Consider the following 17,977-nt stretch of genomic DNA (forward strand, 5'->3'; position numbering starts at 1 on the left):
TCTTCAAAGACTAAGAGTAATTGTGGTTCTCGAAGAAGAAGTCTATAAAGGGTCGGAGGCCGCCTCAAGTGTCTGCCACGAGTGACCGACATTGGTTGACGAGCTAATTGTCAAGGAGAATAGGGCGAAGAGAGTTTATCTTCTGTATTAAATCACAACCCCTCTAACCAGACGTAATCCTTGTGCAGAAGGGGGAACTGGTCTACCAAATTCCTTATTGCCATCGAGCATCACTGGTTACCTCTGCTACTCCTCTTTACATTCGAACTGTTTCAATCATGTGATTTGTCTCGATGCATGCTTTTAGTTCTCGTTCTTTAGTTTGTATTCGCTCACTGTACACTGTTTTCATTCGCTTTGCTGCTGGGTTCGGAGAGTTTTGATATTTTCGAAGAAATCTTAAAAACTCCCATTCACCCCATTTGGTAGACATATTTCCTTACTACACATGGGCCTGACTAAGATCTTGGGTTTGCGTGGTCATGTGCCATAATCGTAGCACACATTGACAATAAGCATAACACACACAATACCGAATGATCTATGAAAGAAGGAGCATACATCACAACTAGCCAACTAGCTATGAATCTATCGTGTTCATCACTATCATACTACTCTAGCATGCTACAAATCCACCATCAAAAAGCTACCACAACATCACAATCTACCATATGCTCACAGATCAAACCCTACCACATGTTTGCACATCAAACCCTACGACCACATGCTTTCAGATCTAGTTACAACGAACACAGAGAAGAGGGTGATTGAACTCACAAAGGCCATGGCTGCAGCCCGAGGGGGACGCGGGAACAGTCGAAGAAGTCGAGGACAGGAGTCACCGCCGGCGTGGACCGCCCGCCGGTGAAGGAGCGCCACTTACTTGCTCGTCGGCTGATGTGCGTCGGCGGGAAAGCTCGAGGGGGGGGGGGGGGTGGCGGGGGGGGGGGAGGGTGGCGGGATCTTGGGCGGTGAGAGGGGGAGGCTAAATGGGGCGACCAAATCGGCGGAAGGTGAGCCAAAATCCTCTTGCCGATTTTTCGGAGACGCGCGTGAGCTCTCGCCATCTCCGTGGTCGCACGAGCTCAGCGCCACTTCCCCCTCCCTTGCTTCGGCCCAGTCTGGCTCTTCAGAAACTGCCGATTCGGATGTAGCAGTTGGCTCAGACTAGGAGATGCTTTAAACTTCGTGTGATGTAGGTCAAATAATGTATGCGGGAACCAAACAGACCCATTCTTTCCACGTGGGGCTCGCAAGTTCCTTCCTTCCACAGTGTTACCAAAATTGACTACCAAACACGTCCACAGTCCACACCAAGGACACATGGCGTGCACCCACTTGGCTCACTCCATTTGCCGCGGCGGAAAACGGTGCAACAGAGCAAATAAAAATCTCCACCTCTTCCGGGAAATCTCTCCCAAGAATTCCCCAATCTCTGCAAGTGGAGAGGCGCCGTCGTCCATCACAGCACTCCCCCCTCCGCCCCAAAACCTCTCGCGCCCGCGCGAGATTTCGGGCCCGCGTTGGTCTAGGCCTCCGGATCTAGGGTTTCCGCGCGATGCTCTCGCTGCGTAGCGACGCGCGCCACCTGGCGGCGCCGGTGGTGCGCGGCGGGGACGACGTATGGCTCGGGGTCAGCGGCGGCGCGGGGCCGGCTCCCGAGGGGCCAGCGCCAGCGGCGGCTTTCCTGCTGCCCCCCGTGTCCTTGGATGCGAGGGCCAAGCAGCTCGTCGGGGGTGAGCACCTCTGCTGATCCCCGATTTCGCTACTCGTTGATCTCTTTTTTAGGTTGTGATCACCGATTTGCCACCCTTTTCCTCCTTCTGCTAGGGCCTGAAGGATCTTAACTCAGTTTAGCTTGTGGAAAACTGTACTCTGGGGTGTGTTGTTTGTGTTTGTTTTGAGTTTACGGGGCTTGAAATTAAGTGGAAAATCGGGAGAACTGCTTCATTTTTTATTACCCAGAATGGTCTGCGTGGCTGGTGTTGTTGTTCGGATTTCCAGGAACACGTGAGCTAGTAACTCAATAACCGTACTAGGAATTCTAGTCTTGTACTACTGGTTTCCTCGGGCTCTTTTAGGATTTAACAAAGCAGGTCCACGGAAACATTTTTGGGCATGTCAAGTTCATAAAATGGATACAAGTGGACTACTCAATTTCCTTCTCAGGCAGGCCTCTAGATTAAACCTGAATGTTCTGTCAAATCAGATCGTATACAGCTGAACTAATTGTACTAGAACCAAGTGCACTTTGATCTGTGGTAGGAGTAATTGAATTTCAATCTTCTATTGAATACAATCTAAGTATCTAAAACTTTGTATTCAGTTCAAGTCTAAATGTTTCAATCATTTTGCCAGGAGTAGAAAAATAATTCATCCATTGCAAAAGAGTACTCTTTCAGCGCTTATGGTCGGTACAGTCCATGTCGATGCAGCAGGGACATGTGCACATAATTTGTTTGGCCTGCCTTGCTTGTACATGTTGGCTGTGGGCATGTGGGTTGAGACGAGAGCTAGATTAGTTGAGGGCATGTGGAGTCCACTGGTTGAGTGGTGATGTGCAGTCTAGGCTATTATGAAGTTCTGGGCTCACTTGCTTCAGCCGATCGGAGTCGCCCCTTTATAATTAGAACATTTCCATGTCTTGGGCGGAAAGTATTCACTCATAGGAAACCAGTGGCTATATTGTGTATCTGCCCCTAATTGTCTGGTATTAAACACATACATTTCACATAACTATCTGCGTACTAGTCCAAATGGAGCTCAAGCCGGCTAACTTACTGCAGATATTTGAGCTTTTGATAATATACTGGTTAGATTCATGGATGGATTATTTCCCAAACCATTGTCTTTTGCGTTACCATGTTGTCTGTTAGTATTGGTACGTGAATCAGCATCACATCTCTTATTAATGTGGTAGTTTACCTGACACTTAGGATACTTTTGTGAATAACCTGGTCAGATTAGAACAGTTTTGTTTGTCTACACCCTTGATATCTTGACAGATTTAGTCATACTGGTAATAATTTGGAATTTGCGACGCACCTATGTGTTCAAATCCTTCAGGGCCAGGAAATGAACAAGATTGTTTTGGAATGCCTTTTGGCGTTGGCTGTGGTATATACTACATTCAGTCACAGCGAATTTGTTGTGTTTTCCTAACAATTTTTTTACTCCTCACCTCTACCACTTGTAGGATTGTTAGCGGGTTGTCGGAAAGTGTATGCATAATTTTGAACGGTGTTTTGAAGGCAAAGGTGGTCTCCACATGATTTTTGTTGTTTGTGCAAGACTTGCAATTATAAGTCATGTGAAAAGCTGTATTCTTGGCCTCTCCACACCTCATGGTGGAGGCGATCTGATGCACCTTATTAGAACTATGGAGTTATTGGAGTGTACCTGTTGCATCGTGTGGGATTAGCTGGTGTAGATATTCAAATGGATACTCATGTTGGAATTGATCTTTTGTACCTTCTAAATTTTACTTTTTGTTCATATTCTAATTGCCATCCTGCTTCTTCAAATGATTTAGTTAATGAAGAGGACCACCTGATTCTTGCACATCAGAGCTACAAATCAGGAAAATATAGTCAGGCACTGGAGCATGGAAATGCTGTTTACGAGAAGAATCCACGTCGAACTGATAATCTACTTCTCCTCGGGGCTATTTATTTCCAGGTTATTACTATTGTGATGCTTGGGCATGTTCTTTCTTACTCCCTCTGTTCCAAAATAGATGACTCAACTTTGTACTAAAGTTAGTACAAAGTTGAGTCATCTATTTTGGAACGGAGGGAGTACTTTCTTCCAAATTTATCACTGAAAGCTTGGTTTCCTCTAGCTTCGTGATTATGATCTTTGCATCGCAAAGAATGAAGAGGCTCTTGCCATTGACCCACAATTTGCAGAGTGTTATGGCAACATGGCAAATGCCTGGAAGGTTCGTTGAGCAATTAAGAAAAATCTTTTCAGAAATGGAAATGCTTTTTGAGGGTCCCAGAAGTTAATGGTGCAATGCGTTTTATTTTGTCATGTAGGAGAAGGGCGACATTGATCTTGCAATTCGTTTCTATTTAACTGCTATTCAGGTGTGTTTGTGCTATATTTTCCCGACTTTAACATCTTTTATGATTCTTTCCAGTCTTTTTGGCCTAAAAGGAACTAGCTTAATATTTGAATGTGACCAGTGCCCCTGTTATATTGTTGTATTGGCCCTAACCACTGCGGATCACCAAATGTGTCTTGATGGTTCAAGTAGCCAAGTGACCTCCTAAGACTGCAGATTTTAGTTAGCGAAATGAATTTTAGGTGGATCACCTCAAGTCACACTCTTGTTTCTGTGGAAGTGTTGTTTGTCTTTGGTTTTAGGGATTACTACTATGAATACGGCATAAGCATTGTTGCTGGAATTGTACATGGCTTAACATGGAGGAAGAAAGAATAAGATTATATCTTTAAACTGTACGATTTGGTTAGTATTTAGCTGTAGAGACTAGAGACCATTCGATTTAAAGTCTGCGGAATCTGTGTTTTACCTTACTCTTATGGCCCTGAGAGGCAATGCAGAGTGAATAATATCCTTTTGATTAAAGTTATATTTTTTACTCGATCTCATGTGCCAACGTATTCGTGATTTGTTTCCACTTCTTCTGCACATATTTCCATTATGCAATGTGTTTTTTACGTTGGCTCGTCAAGTCTATCACACAACCCTCCTTTACCCACGCTCAGGACCGGCCATGTTTTAACAAAAACATTGGCTTTGTTGTTGTGGTATATTTGTTCCATGGACCTAAATGTCCATCAGGGCCATAATCGTTATTCTTATGCTAAATGTCCATGTCTATCATGTTGAGTGCATGCTATCTTTACATGGTTCATCATATATTCTTTCGGATCTGAGTACTCTTTATGGGGGTGTGTTATGTGCACCAAGGGGTTCAGGGTGTAGAGGCCCAATGAGCACTCTAATGGCCATGAAAAAATTCTGAGGAAATTTGTCAATATTGACGCTACATGCATCTACCTCGCCACACAATTTCAAATCTAATTGTCCATCAGGGCCACAATCGTTATTCTTATGGTAAATGTCCATGTCTATCATGTTGAGTGCATGCTATCTTTACATGGTTCATCATATATTCTTTCGGATCTGATTACTCTTTATGGGGGTGTGTTGCGTGCACCAAGGGGTTTAGGGTGTACTAGAGGCCCAATGAGCACTCTAATGGCCATGAAAAAATTCTGAGGAAATTTGTCAATATTGACGCTACATGCATCTACCTCGACACACAATTTCAAATCTAAATTCGATCTACACATTGAGAAACTAGATAATACCCCGCGCTTTGCGGCAGAATGGTAGTGTCACAAAGAACTTTTAAGAAAGGTGCGCGTAAAGAAGAATAAATAGATAGAAAATAAAGGAAAAAATGGTTTGTAGTGGCATGTTTTTTTACCTTTGTTAATGAAGCAAGTGAAAACTGGAGAACATGGCTTGCATCTAATTCTGAAATCGCCTTACTCGGGACTATCAGATTTGTGGCCAAATTTGTACATGATCTTAATATTTTATTGGATGATCAAAAGTACTTTGTTGATGGCAATGGAAAGAGGCCAATACAACCTGATGTGCTAATAGAAAAATATTAGCAAACAACAATCTATCTAAATAAATAAAAGAGGAAATGTTTGTAGTGGCATGAGTTTTTTTACCTCTCGTTAGTCGTTACTGAAGCAAGAGAAACCGAAGAAGGTAGCTTCCGTATAACCCTGAAATCAGCTTACTCAATACAATCAGTTTCGATGCCAAATTTGTACATGATCCAAGTATTTTATTGCATGATCGAAGTACTTTGTTGGTCACAATGGAAAGTGGACAATGCAACCTGATGTGCTAATAGAAAAATATTACCAAATAACAATTTATCTGCATAAATATGTTAATCAGATAAGGGATAAAAAATGACCTGGAGGGCGTCAGAATCATAATATATTGAAATATACTAAAAAATGCTCTTATATTATGGGACGGAGGGAGTACTACAATACAGACCGCTTGTGTACACAACTTCAACGAAGTCCCAGCTTTATATTTCTGACTTTCTCGGAAAGGTGACTTGCTCAACCTACATAGGCTACATAATCTAATTAAGCATCCTTGATTGCAACCAAAACGGTGACAATTTGTGCTGGAAACATACAAAGGAATCACCGGATTTAAGCGCCAGATCTGTAGGCATTTTCTTCCCCATAAAACAACTTGATGTGCTGCAGCAGAATCAGCAGACATTGTGTGGAGTAGGCGGTGGACAATCAGGAGTCATGGCGGCGGTCCTGTACCGTGACTACTGCTCATGTAGAGGATCAAAATAGGACAGATGAGTGAAGAAAAACAACATGAGACCGGGGAACAAAAAAAAGATGAGAGAGAGAGGCGTGAGATTCCAGGTAGCAGATGGAGCTAGCTTGTGCACGCATTTGTGTAGGGCGCAGCTGCGGCAGACTCGGAAGGACCTGCTGGGGGAAGAGGGGTACAGCGAGATGGGGCGCAAGGGTGGGGAGACACGGAAGAATCAGATGGGCGAGGAGGGGTGCAGCAAGGGCTGGCGGACTCGGAAGGATCAGATTGGAGAGGATGGGTACCGGGGGGGGGGGGGGGGGGTCTGAGCACCATTGACATGTCCGATGGCGAGCGCGCCGCCGGGAGGGCATCATCGATGACTCTAGCCAGTGCGAACCCTAAAGGTGTAAGAGGGAGATCCTGACCATGGCCTAGTGTTGGTAAGGAAGGGGATTCGATGGGTTCCAAGAATATGGTGCCCCTCGGTTAGAAATCATTGCAATTATGGCTGGAATAAATTGGGACACTAATTTTTTTTGGAACGCCCGATCTAAGACTAGCCACAATGGGTAGTAACATAGACTAGTAACATGCATATGTTACTGGTCTATGTTACTAGCTCTATAGTGGGGAGTAACATATGTGTGGTAACATGCAACACTTCATTTATTAGGCTATAGACTCATCTTGCCTTGATATGTGTGATGCTACTCATACTACTAGTAACTAGCTATGTTACCACTTTCCTCTCTTTCTTCATTTATTGCTTGCCACATCATCTATTTTATCTAGATATGTGTGATGTTACTACCTATGTTACTCCCACTGTGGGTAGTCTGAGTAACTGAAGATGATGTGGCATCAGGAATAAATGGGTAGGAGGAAACACATGACGTGGCTGCATTGCTGAGGTGGAGTAGTTGCATGCTAAGATAAATAGGTTAGTGGGGATGGATCTCTTAGGTATATAGGATTTGATCCACACATTGAGAAACGACCAATGCATGGATCGAATTTTGATTTGAAATTGTGCGGCGTGGTTAATGATGTTGTGACAATATTGCCAATTTTTCTCAGATTTTTCATGACCATTAGTGGTGCTAATTGGCCCTCCAGCACACTAGTATGCCTCATGTGGCAAGTGCATGCATTACACCCTTGTTCTTTTCCCTTTCAGTTCTTTTTAACTCATGAAAGTTTCTAACATAAATAATCAACTGCAAGATTGTAAGATGAAATGGTCTGACCTCCAACTTCTTTTCTCTTGTAGCTACGCCCAAATTTTTGTGATGCATGGTCAAACCTTGCAAGTGCATATACACGCAAAGGTAGACTGAATGAAGCAGCACAATGCTGTAAACAAGCGCTTCTCCTGAACCCACGTTTGGTATGTGTATTCACACGTTTCCAGTAATTCTGCTTGTTCATTCTGTGAGTTGACATTTGTTATTCCATAATTTAGGTTGATGCACATAGTAATCTGGGGAATCTAATGAAAGCCCAGGGTCTTGTGCAAGAGGTAAGCAAGTTGTGTTGGCTTCGATAACAAGTGGTACCGTTGAATGATCCTTATTACGTCATCTTATTGCATCTTCAGGCATATGCTTGCTACCTTGAAGCAATACGAATAGATCCACACTTTGCAATTGCATGGTCAAATCTAGCCGGCCTGTTTATGGAGGTTGGGGACCTCAATAAGGCTATGCAGTATTACAAGGTAAATGCCACAATGGTGCAAGCTTTTGGTAGAATTGAGAAATATCTGCTGTGTATTCAAAAGCTTCTACCTGAATTCTATATACTGTTCAATGTATGTGAACCGAATAGATGTATATTGGTACCTTGTCAATAAAGCTGAGTGTTAGTGGATTGAAGTGTTCTATGAGTTACTATGCTACAACTAGTTCATTACTACAAAAAGGAAACTGTTATGTAGAGCATTACTTATTTAACCCAGGAGTGGGGAAGAGGAGTGTATCATCTACTGACATTGCTCTATGTGTGTGGTTGTACACAAGAGGTTGTCGTTGATGCGTTATTGAGTGGTGACATAATAGGCTGAACCTAACTTCTTAAAATTGTGAAAAGAAATATGTAGGTTGGTACTGACATTTGGTACTGTGAGTAGCAACACAAATGGGCTTCTCTCTTGTTAGTTCCGGTTGAAGGGCTTGCCGTTCTTTTACAGCAAAGCTAATATTTAGCTTTCATGAAGTTCCCAATGTTGAAGTGTACATGTGGATTACCTAGCCCTCTCCATCAATTTGAACTTTTGGTTGCATTGGCTAGTGCATGAAGCATAACATGGTATCAGTGCTCTTAGTCTATTCACGTGTTGACTTCCCGCATCACACGTGTGAGGGGTTGTTGAAGTGTATATATGGATTGCCTAGGCGCCTAGCCCTTTCCATCAGTTTGGACCTTTTGTTGCGTTGGCTAGTGCATGAAGCTTAACACCCAAGTGCCACTGAGATGTTTAGTGCCTTGCTAAAAAAGAGAACTTCCGTGAGAAGGTGAAATGAAAGAACTAATGCTTACTATACTTTTCTTGTTCTTGACTTATTTTGGGGCATGATTATGGTTAGGACTGTAATTTTTTTAAATCCTTTTACGTGCTTCCTTGATATTCTCTGTAAAGTTCTTTGAGATGCCATTTACGGAGCACTGTTGTGGCATACAGGCGATGATCATTTTCAGAAAACAATGCGAATATCTTATGTTACACACACACACACACACATATATATATAAAGAAAAAATAGATATATATTGCTTTGAAGAAACATGGTCCCATTGATTCCAGTTAAAATTCCAATCCGTGCTAGAATCCTAAAACCCATGCTGGTCAACTTTAGGTTTGCTCATGACTCTGGACGGTCTGTAGATTGTTCGCATTAAATTTGTGTATTAGGTTCATTGCCTAAACTATGCTTTGACGCTGCATATAGTTTATCATTTGTAATATTACATTGAGTTACCTTATCAATAAATGCATCGAGGTATAAATTAGCATTTCAAGAAGTGCGGTGGAAATTGAAAATTCCCAAAATGTTATATTTGTGTATATATTGGTTGAAATAATTACTGTATGTTATGTTTATCGAGGCTATTTTGATGGCATTTCAGCCCCTAGTATGTGTCAAGGAACTTGTATACTAATTTTGTGATGTATCCATGTCACACTTATATGCTATTCAATCATGTTTTACGGTATTTTCATGCAATCAACTCCTTGTATGGACACAAAATTAAAATCAGTATCTTCCTCTTTTGTACAAGCTCTTTAAATTTTGACGTGGAGTTCAAAATGTATTAGAAAATAAAAATGACATTTTTAATGAATGTTCGCATTTGTCTATATGTTTTTTCTTTTCATTTTCATTATCACTTGTCGGATTTTCTCATTCTTGTTACTCTATCATATAGTGAATTTGAACTTGAAACTGTACATAGGTGGAGTAAATTGGCAATTAAGTACATGTGAATTTTTGGGAGAAGTATTTCCTTGTTCATAAATGCCTAACCAAAGGCGATAAAATAATCGTGGCAAAGGGTGATCACATAGCAATTGTTTTATATATGTACTGTAGCTCCATATAGTGCTTGCTTGTTATATTCTCACAGATAGATGGTTGATTTGCTTTAACCCTCCTGACTGGCATGCTGATGGCCATGATTTGAGTGGTACCAATGCTCTTTTTTCGTCTTGAAATATTGCAGGAAGCTGTTAAACTTAAGCCATCTTTTGCTGATGCACATCTTAATCAAGGGAATGTGTACAAGGTAAGTCTTACGAACTATGGCAGTAGCTTATGGCCTTGGACGTTGTGAATGATTGGTTATGGAGCAAATGTTTCGGTGTGTCCAGGCTATGGGAATGCTCCAGGAGGCAGTTGCTTGTTATCAGCGTGCTTTGCAGGCACGCCCTGACTACGCCATGGCTTACGGTACGCACAATTGCTTTATTTTATGTGTGAGGATGTATGGTAGGTTTGGTTTGTGTCCAACAACCACAATGCTCATTGTTGGCAAGCCATTTTCTTGGTCATAGACTGAACGACTGTTAGTCTTAGAATTATATTTGCAAGAATTCTTGTCATTATTCATCACTTGCATGGAGGAATCAAAAGAGGAATCCTGTGAACAATTGTTAGTGTGCCAATACAATACCGATGATTACAGTAAACATCAAAAAGCAGCTAGAATAGGACCAGGCAAACTAAATATTGATCAACTACCAAACAATTGTATTCCATTGGGTTTGGCTAAAAATTGGCATGGTACCTGTTGGATATTGTTGGTACATATGGGAGGCCCATGGTGGCCCAGGCCCAGTACTGCTTATGTAACCCTAATGTTGTGGTATATATATGTGTGTGGTGGTCCTGAGGGAACCAACAAGATTGACCAAAACCAAGACTGAATCCATTCCCTCTCGTGTTACAACATGGTATAAGAGCTAGGTTGTAGCCGCTCCCCTCGCCGTCTCCTGAGGTGGCTGTGGGCAAAGCCCACGGCTGCTGGGGAAGGAGGCGGCGGGGACGTGAAGGAAGGAGGCGGATCCGGGCGGAGCTGCGCGGTCGGCGGTGGCCGGCAGAAGTGGAGGCGGCATCTGGGCGCGGTGTCCAGGAGCTGCTCTCGGCGCGGATTCGCGGCGGCGGCTGGCTGGGAGCTGTGCGCGGGTGGCGGCGGCGAGCTGCACGCGTGAGCAAGGCGCGGGCGCGAGGAGCGTGCGTGCGGGCTGGATCTGGCGAGCTCGGCACGGTGGGCGCGTGCAAAAGGCCGGGAGGTGCGGATCTGGGGCTTGGAGTTCGAACTCGTGCTCGTGCTCTGGGCGGCGCTGCGAGAAGGCGCTGGGATGCGCGGCGCGCGCGCTGGCCACAGCTGTGGGTCGCGGGACAGGCGGCGTGGCGCTGGCAAGCGGCTGCGCGCGTGGCAAGTGAGGCGTGGAGAGGCTGCTTGCGGGCAGAAGAGGGAAAGAAAAGGAAGAAGAGGAGCTGAGGTGCACCTGCGCGCGCGCCAAGTGCTGCTGCTATCCTGGTGCTGCCTGCTGCTGGAAGTAAAAAAAAAAGAGGAGTTGAACTGCTGGTGCAGAGGAGGAGGTGAGGCTGTGCGCGGCAAGAAGGCAACAGAGGAGGAGCAGCCAAGGAGGAAGAGGAGAAGGAGGCTGACTCTGTTGCTGCTGCTGTTGTGGCTGCATCTGCAGCTGCTGTGGGTGCGGCCAGGTGCAGCGGCGCGTGAGGAAGAGGAGGTGCACGGCTGCAGAGGAGAGGAGCTCCTGCTGGGCGCTGTGGTCCTGGCGGCTGCTGTGTTCTGCTGTTGCTGCTGACAAAAGAGTAAGAAGGAAGGTTGTGTGCTGCTGCTGCATGAGACGGAGAGGAGGCAGAGGAGAAAGAGAAGGGCAGCTGCTTGTGGCTCCTGTGTGCTAGTTGCTGCTGCTGTTTGGAAGAGGAGTTGGTCGCAGCTGCTGGTGCTGCTGAGCGGGAGAAGGATGAGATGGGGGAGAAGGATGAGATGCTGCGCTGGCTGTGGTGTTGTTGCTGCTCCGTGCTTGCTGCAAGGAGCAGAGGGGGAGAGATTGCTTGGTCCGCTGCAAGGACCAAGGAGAGAGATGCTGCTACTGATGGCAGCCAGATGGATTTTCTTTTAGGGGGGGAGAGGGAGATGTGGTGATGATGGAGATGATGAGGTTGTGGCTTGAGTGTGGTTGGTGATGAGGAAGTGTCCGGGAGAGAGGCTGTCGTGCCTGAGGTGAGAATGGTTGAGGCCTGACCAGGGGAGAGGCCGTCGTGCCTGAGGCAAAGATGGCTGGGGCAGGAGTTGCCCGGAGAGGCCGTCGTGCCTGTGGAGAAGACGGAAGAGGTCAGTGGCCGAAGAGGCCGTCGTGCCTGTGGAGAAGACGGGCTGAGGGCATTGAGGCGAGTGTGGATGGTTCTACGGAACCTGTGTGGTGAGGCAGCCGGGGTTGTTGAGGAGGTGCATGGTGCTCAGTTGGCCATCACAAGTTGGAGGTGGTGAGAAGATGATGGAGAGGGCAATGGCTCTCATGTATCGTAGTTGGTTAAGTTTTATGTTCATTAGAGTCGTCGTAGTTTGAGTTATGTAGTTGTTGCAAGATGGTCATGGGTGTTCACCCATGATCATCTTGAGGGGGAGTGTTGGTACATATGGGAGGCCCATGGTGGCCCAGGCCCAGTACTGCTTATGTAACCCTAATGTTGTGGTATATATATGTGTGTGGTGGTCCTGAGGGAACCAACAAGATTGACCAAAACCAAGACTGAATCCATTCCCTCTCGTGTTACAACAGATATTGACTAAACCTACCATTACTCCTTGGTATTTTGCAATTTTGTGGAGTGTAAATACTAATTCAGTGACATTTGCCCTCTCGAGTCCATTTATTTAGATGTTCATCATGGATGAGATATGTACAAGCTCACAAGAGAGTGGTCATTTCTTTACCTTCAAAGTAGACCCTTAGTATACCTCGTAATGCAAAGGACGGGGGGACATTTTCATGCAGGTAATCTTGCCACTATCTACTATGAGCAACGCCAGCTTGATATGGCAATTCATTGTTACAATCAGGCTATACTGTGTGATTCTCGGTTTGTGGAAGCATACAATAACATGGTAAGTTCTGGAAGTGCTCATTGTTCATTACTGACTGTGGACAATAGTTTTGTTGGTTACTTCACTTGGCTAACATTTTCTATGTTCCGTAGGGCAATGCACTTAAAGATGCTGGGAGAGTAGAAGAGGCAATTAATTGCTTCCAAGTATGTTCTACTTCATTACTGTGAATTTCCATATTTTATTCCGGTTCTAATGTATTCACTTTTTTGGTGCAGTCGTGCCTTGTATTACAGGCAAACCATCCACAGGCTCTTACTAACCTAGGAAACATCTATATGGAGTGGTAAGATTCTCCTACCTTTTTAATGTTTGATACCTTACCACATTGAGGTCCTTCTACTTATAAACTTTTCCTTTTTTGCAGGAACATGATAAGTACTGCCGCTTCATTCTACAAAGCAGCAATTGCCGTTACATCTGGGTTGTCTTCGCCACTCAACAATTTAGCAGTCATATACAAGCAACAGGTACTAGCTTGAAAGATTTTGTTTTGTATATACTCCCTCTGTCCCGAATTACTTGTCGCAGAAATGGATGTATCGTCTAGATACATCCATTTCTGCGACAAGTAATTCGGGACGGAGGGAGTAATATTTTAGAGAATTGTGCTTACTGCTTTTGCTGTCTGAGACTTTCTCTGAGATATCGTTGTGTTTATCCTTTTTCGTGATATTGTTCATCTTTGTGTGCATCAGGGAAGCTATGCTGATGCTATTGCATGTTACACCGAAGTTCTTCGTATAGATCCTACTGCAGCTGATGCACTTGTTAATAGAGGAAACACATTTAAGGAGTTTGGAAGAGTAGCCGAGGCAATTCAGGATTACATACAGGCTGTGACAATCAGGCCAAATATGGCGGAAGCCCATGCGAACTTAGCCTCAGCTTATAAAGATAGGTACTACTTAGTAATTAGTATTGCGGTTTGGTGATACATCCAGTTATTATAGTGATCTTATGTTTCTAGTTGAATTTTAATTTATGAAATGTGATCTTTCCGCTGTAGTGGACATCAAGAAGCAGCTATAGCTAGCTATAAACAAGCTCTTTGTCTGCGTCCTGATTTTCCAGAAGTAACGTGCAACCTTCTTCATACTCTACAGGTTCGATCCAGTTCACATGATTGTCCAATTTTTTTCAATCAAAACACAGAAGCATACTATTACCTGTACAACTTGAGACGTTCTCCACGTGTAACCCTGAAGACCATGAGAGCTAATTTATATCTGTACTACTTGCTGTATAATTTTTTTCATGTAAAAAGTTATTGATTTTTTGTATGTTAGCTTGGATATTTCATGTTTGATGTCCCCAGAAAGCAAGCTAATGCTAAGTTCTAGTCGCATTCAAATGCAGCTATGCCCAGGAAAGCAGTAATTTAAAAAATGCCACCCTTGTTTGTTTCACTGCAGAGTGTTTGTGACTGGGAAAACAGAGATACTATGTTCCGTGAAGTTGAAGAGATAATCAGACGGCAGATAAAGGTGCCCCTTTGTGATAAATTTTATTTCCTAAAGTATGGTAGAGATAGGTAATGTTGAACAATGAAAATGTCAAGAGTCATGACGAAGCTTTGGTTATTGTCTCAATAGATGTCACTTCTGCCAAGCGTGCAGCCATTTCATGCTATTGCTTATCCTATTGATCCTTTGCTTGCCTTGGAAATTAGGTATATATATATCCTTTTGGCTCTTACTGCACTATTATTTGCATCATCAGTGATATTTTCTGCTTCATTATTTACACTATTTTTTTTCCTTGGCAGCCGCAAATATGCGGTCCAGTGTTCATTAATTGCTTCTCGCTTTGGTTTGCCACCATTTGTCCACCCACCCCCTTTACCAGTGAAGGCAGAGGGTAAACATGGCCGACTCAGGGTTGGGTACGTCTAAATGCGCTGCTATCAATATTGTTGGGCTCCAGCAACAACGGAGTAATTGGCATTTGAATTTTGCAGATATGTTAGTAGTGATTTTGGTAATCACCCGCTTTCCCATCTCATGGGTTCAGTATTTGGTATGCATGACCGTGACAATGTTGAGGTAAATCACCTTTGCTTTTTCCCTTTACACCTTGTTGATTTATTGTATCAACAACTTATCAATTGTGATGGCAGGTTTTTTGCTATGCGTTGAGTCAAAATGATGGCACTGAATGGAGACAGCGTATCCAGGCTGAGGCAGAGCATTTCATTGATGTGTCTGCCATGACATCTGATGTGATAGCAAAAATGATAAATGAAGACAAAATACAAGTTTTAATCAATCTTAATGGCTACACAAAGGTAATACTTTCACGTCTTCCCGTAACCCCTTATCTGTCTCCTTGTATTAACTTCTGTCCAGGACAACCTCATGCTATTACTCTGATTTTCTCTTCATGTTTTGCATTTGCTTTTATTCACATTGAGCAGGCATATGCTATTCTCAAAGTTGTTAGGTGGTATCACTAAATATTTTGTAATATACTGTACAATGAAGTGTTCTTTAAAAAAAATGCAGTTCAGCATCTCTCGAAAAATGTTATCAGTCTGCCTCATGCTTTCAAGTTAAACAGGGTGCGAGGAATGAAATTTTCGCGATGCAACCAGCACCTATTCAAGTTTCGTACATGGGGTTCCCAGGGACGACAGGTGCTTCTTACATAGACTACTTGGTCACAGATGAGGTCTGAGTTTTTTAAACAACATTCTGTGATTTTTGATTCGCAATATTTTCTTAGCTTTATGTGCAATTAATTGAATTTTTCTTCGTTTAACAATATTTGCAGTTTGTTTCTCCAACTCGCTATGCACATATATACTCTGAAAAGCTTGTTCATCTCCCACATTGCTATTTCGTCAATGACTACAAGCAGGTTCATTTCATTTTGCTCTATGTTCTTTCTGCTCTCATTCATTCATGGTGTTTCTAACTATGGGTACTATACCAGAAAAATTGTGATGTCTTAAGTCCGGTATGCCCGCATAAAAGATCAGATTATGGGTTACCCAAGGATAAATTCATCTTTGCATGCTTTAATCAGCTCTACAAGATGGACCCAGAAATATTTGATACATGGTAACGTTCTATTACCTGTACTTCTCTGCAGTTTGTCAAAAGCATACATAGATACATTACGTAATTTTTGTAGAGATGATGTTAATGTTTGTGCACTGTCTTTTGAAGGTGTAATATTGTCAAGCGTGTTCCAAACAGTGTGCTATGGCTCTTAAGGTTTCCAGCCACTGGTGAAATGAGAGTAAAAGCACGTAAGTAGATTGAATATTTCTCTGTTGCCTGAACTTTTCATCTCGAAAGAAGAATGACATGAGGCAACAGAATTTAACACATACAATACTGGAATGCTATTTCTATGCAGATGCTGCTGCAAGGGGAGTGAGCCCTGATCAGATCATTTTCACAGATGTTGCGATGAAACATGAGCATATCCGAAGAAGTGAACTAGCAGACCTCTTCCTTGACACGTATGCACTTAACCAGCTTTTTCACTTGTTCTGTGTGATAAGCATATCGGTTCATACTTAATACTGATACTTGGCCTATATTTTGGGTCTGTCTTTGTGAACTTCCCACATCACAGGCCCCTTTGCAATGCACACACAACTGGTACTGACATTCTATGGGCTGGCTTGCCAATGATAACACTTCCTCTAGAGAAAATGGCAACCAGAGTAGCTGGCTCCCTTTGTTTAGCGACTGGGCTTGGGGATGAGATGATTGTTAGCAGGTAAGTATTGATTAGAAGCTGGTTTATTTGTAAGCTGCGTGGGACGGCATGGTGCATGCACATTTACCCTTCCTTTTTCTGATTGTAGCACTAAGGAGTACGAAGACCGAGCAGTTGAACTGGCGACAAACCCGGCAAAACTCCAGGCACTGACCAATAAGCTTAAAGAAGTTCGTTTAACCTGTCCTTTATTTGACACTGCTCGATGGGTAAGATTTATGTGTGATACTCCCTGGCATGTCATTTGTAGGCAGTTAGTAGATTCTGACGAGCTCTGTGCTTGCCAACCATTTCAGGTTCGGAACCTTGATAGGGCGTACTTCAAGATGTGGAACATTTATTGCTCTGGGCGTCATCCGGAGCCGTTTAAGGTAAAAGAAGACGACAGTGAGTTCCCATATGACAGATGAGGAGCATGAAATCCCGGCTGTGTAGATAAAAAGCAGAGTTGTAGCGTAGCACAATCATGTAACTCGTTTGGCTGCGCCCTACTGTCCTGTACCATATAGTAGACCTTTGCGTGTGGAGTCCCGACTTATGTACCCAAGAGAGAAGAATGTAGGAGGTTTAGTCCTGTGATGAGATCGGATTAGCCTATTTATGTGTGCCAACAGAAGATTATAGTTTTGTTGGTTCCTGATTGTTGTACCATTCAACCCCAGCTTTGTGCTGCTATCGTAATGTTGAAACTTGGCCGCAAAGATACAATATCCAATACTTATTTGAAATATAATATGGCATCTGTTTGCCGCGATGGGTGTGGCTCTGATGCGGTCCAGTTGGTAAACCCCAGTTACCAAAAAGCCCATCCATTGGTATGTGGGAGGTGGGAACGGGTTGTATTTTTGTAGGCGTAAAAATGGCATTGGGGCTGTCAAGCTATGGGCAATCTTTGGCTGGCTCGAGAGTTGCCGCTCCTGAAGTTGATCTTGAGGGGTCTGCTGCTGTTAGGCCCTCCACTATGTATCTGGTGCCAAAATTCTGACAAAATTCTGACAAGTATGCCACATATACATCAATGTCAGATGAAAAGCTTTTGGCACCCCTTGCACAACATAGACAATTTGGCACCGGTGAAAGACTGGCCCACATCTAACAGAATAATTGATCGAAGTACTAGTCTTCCTCTCACACAGAACCCATTTCATCTAGTCTGCATGCAAGATATGGATTTTCTATTGCCTCACTGAATTTGGCATCGGAGCATCTAGTTGCTCCGGTTTCCATAATTTTTCTTAAGGCACCAGCTGAGCAATGGAGAGCACC

The 17,977-nt window shown here is 43.5% G+C and overlaps 1 protein-coding gene across 1 annotated transcript; it reads left to right on the forward strand.

The window, feature by feature from the left end:
- Positions 1-1,371: 1,371 nt before the first annotated feature.
- On the forward strand, positions 1,372-17,441 carry LOC123188987 (probable UDP-N-acetylglucosamine--peptide N-acetylglucosaminyltransferase SEC). The gene is made up of 28 exons (XM_044601301.1): positions 1,372-1,736; positions 3,533-3,678; positions 3,842-3,940; positions 4,038-4,088; positions 7,614-7,730; positions 7,806-7,862; positions 7,941-8,060; positions 10,064-10,126; positions 10,212-10,290; positions 12,870-12,979; positions 13,072-13,125; positions 13,198-13,265; positions 13,347-13,449; positions 13,678-13,880; positions 13,989-14,085; positions 14,395-14,466; positions 14,575-14,651; positions 14,748-14,864; positions 14,940-15,024; positions 15,099-15,266; positions 15,539-15,649; positions 15,752-15,838; positions 15,914-16,041; positions 16,150-16,232; positions 16,343-16,448; positions 16,565-16,711; positions 16,800-16,920; positions 17,008-17,441. Exons 1-28 carry the CDS (start codon positions 1,559-1,561, stop codon positions 17,119-17,121), a joined length of 2,961 nt encoding a protein of 986 aa, XP_044457236.1. The 5' UTR covers positions 1,372-1,558; the 3' UTR covers positions 17,122-17,441.
- Positions 17,442-17,977: the final 536 nt, after the last annotated feature.

This window comes from Triticum aestivum, chromosome 2A, assembly GCF_018294505.1.
Source record: "Triticum aestivum cultivar Chinese Spring chromosome 2A, IWGSC CS RefSeq v2.1, whole genome shotgun sequence".
Lineage (NCBI taxonomy): Eukaryota > Viridiplantae > Streptophyta > Magnoliopsida > Poales > Poaceae > Triticum > Triticum aestivum.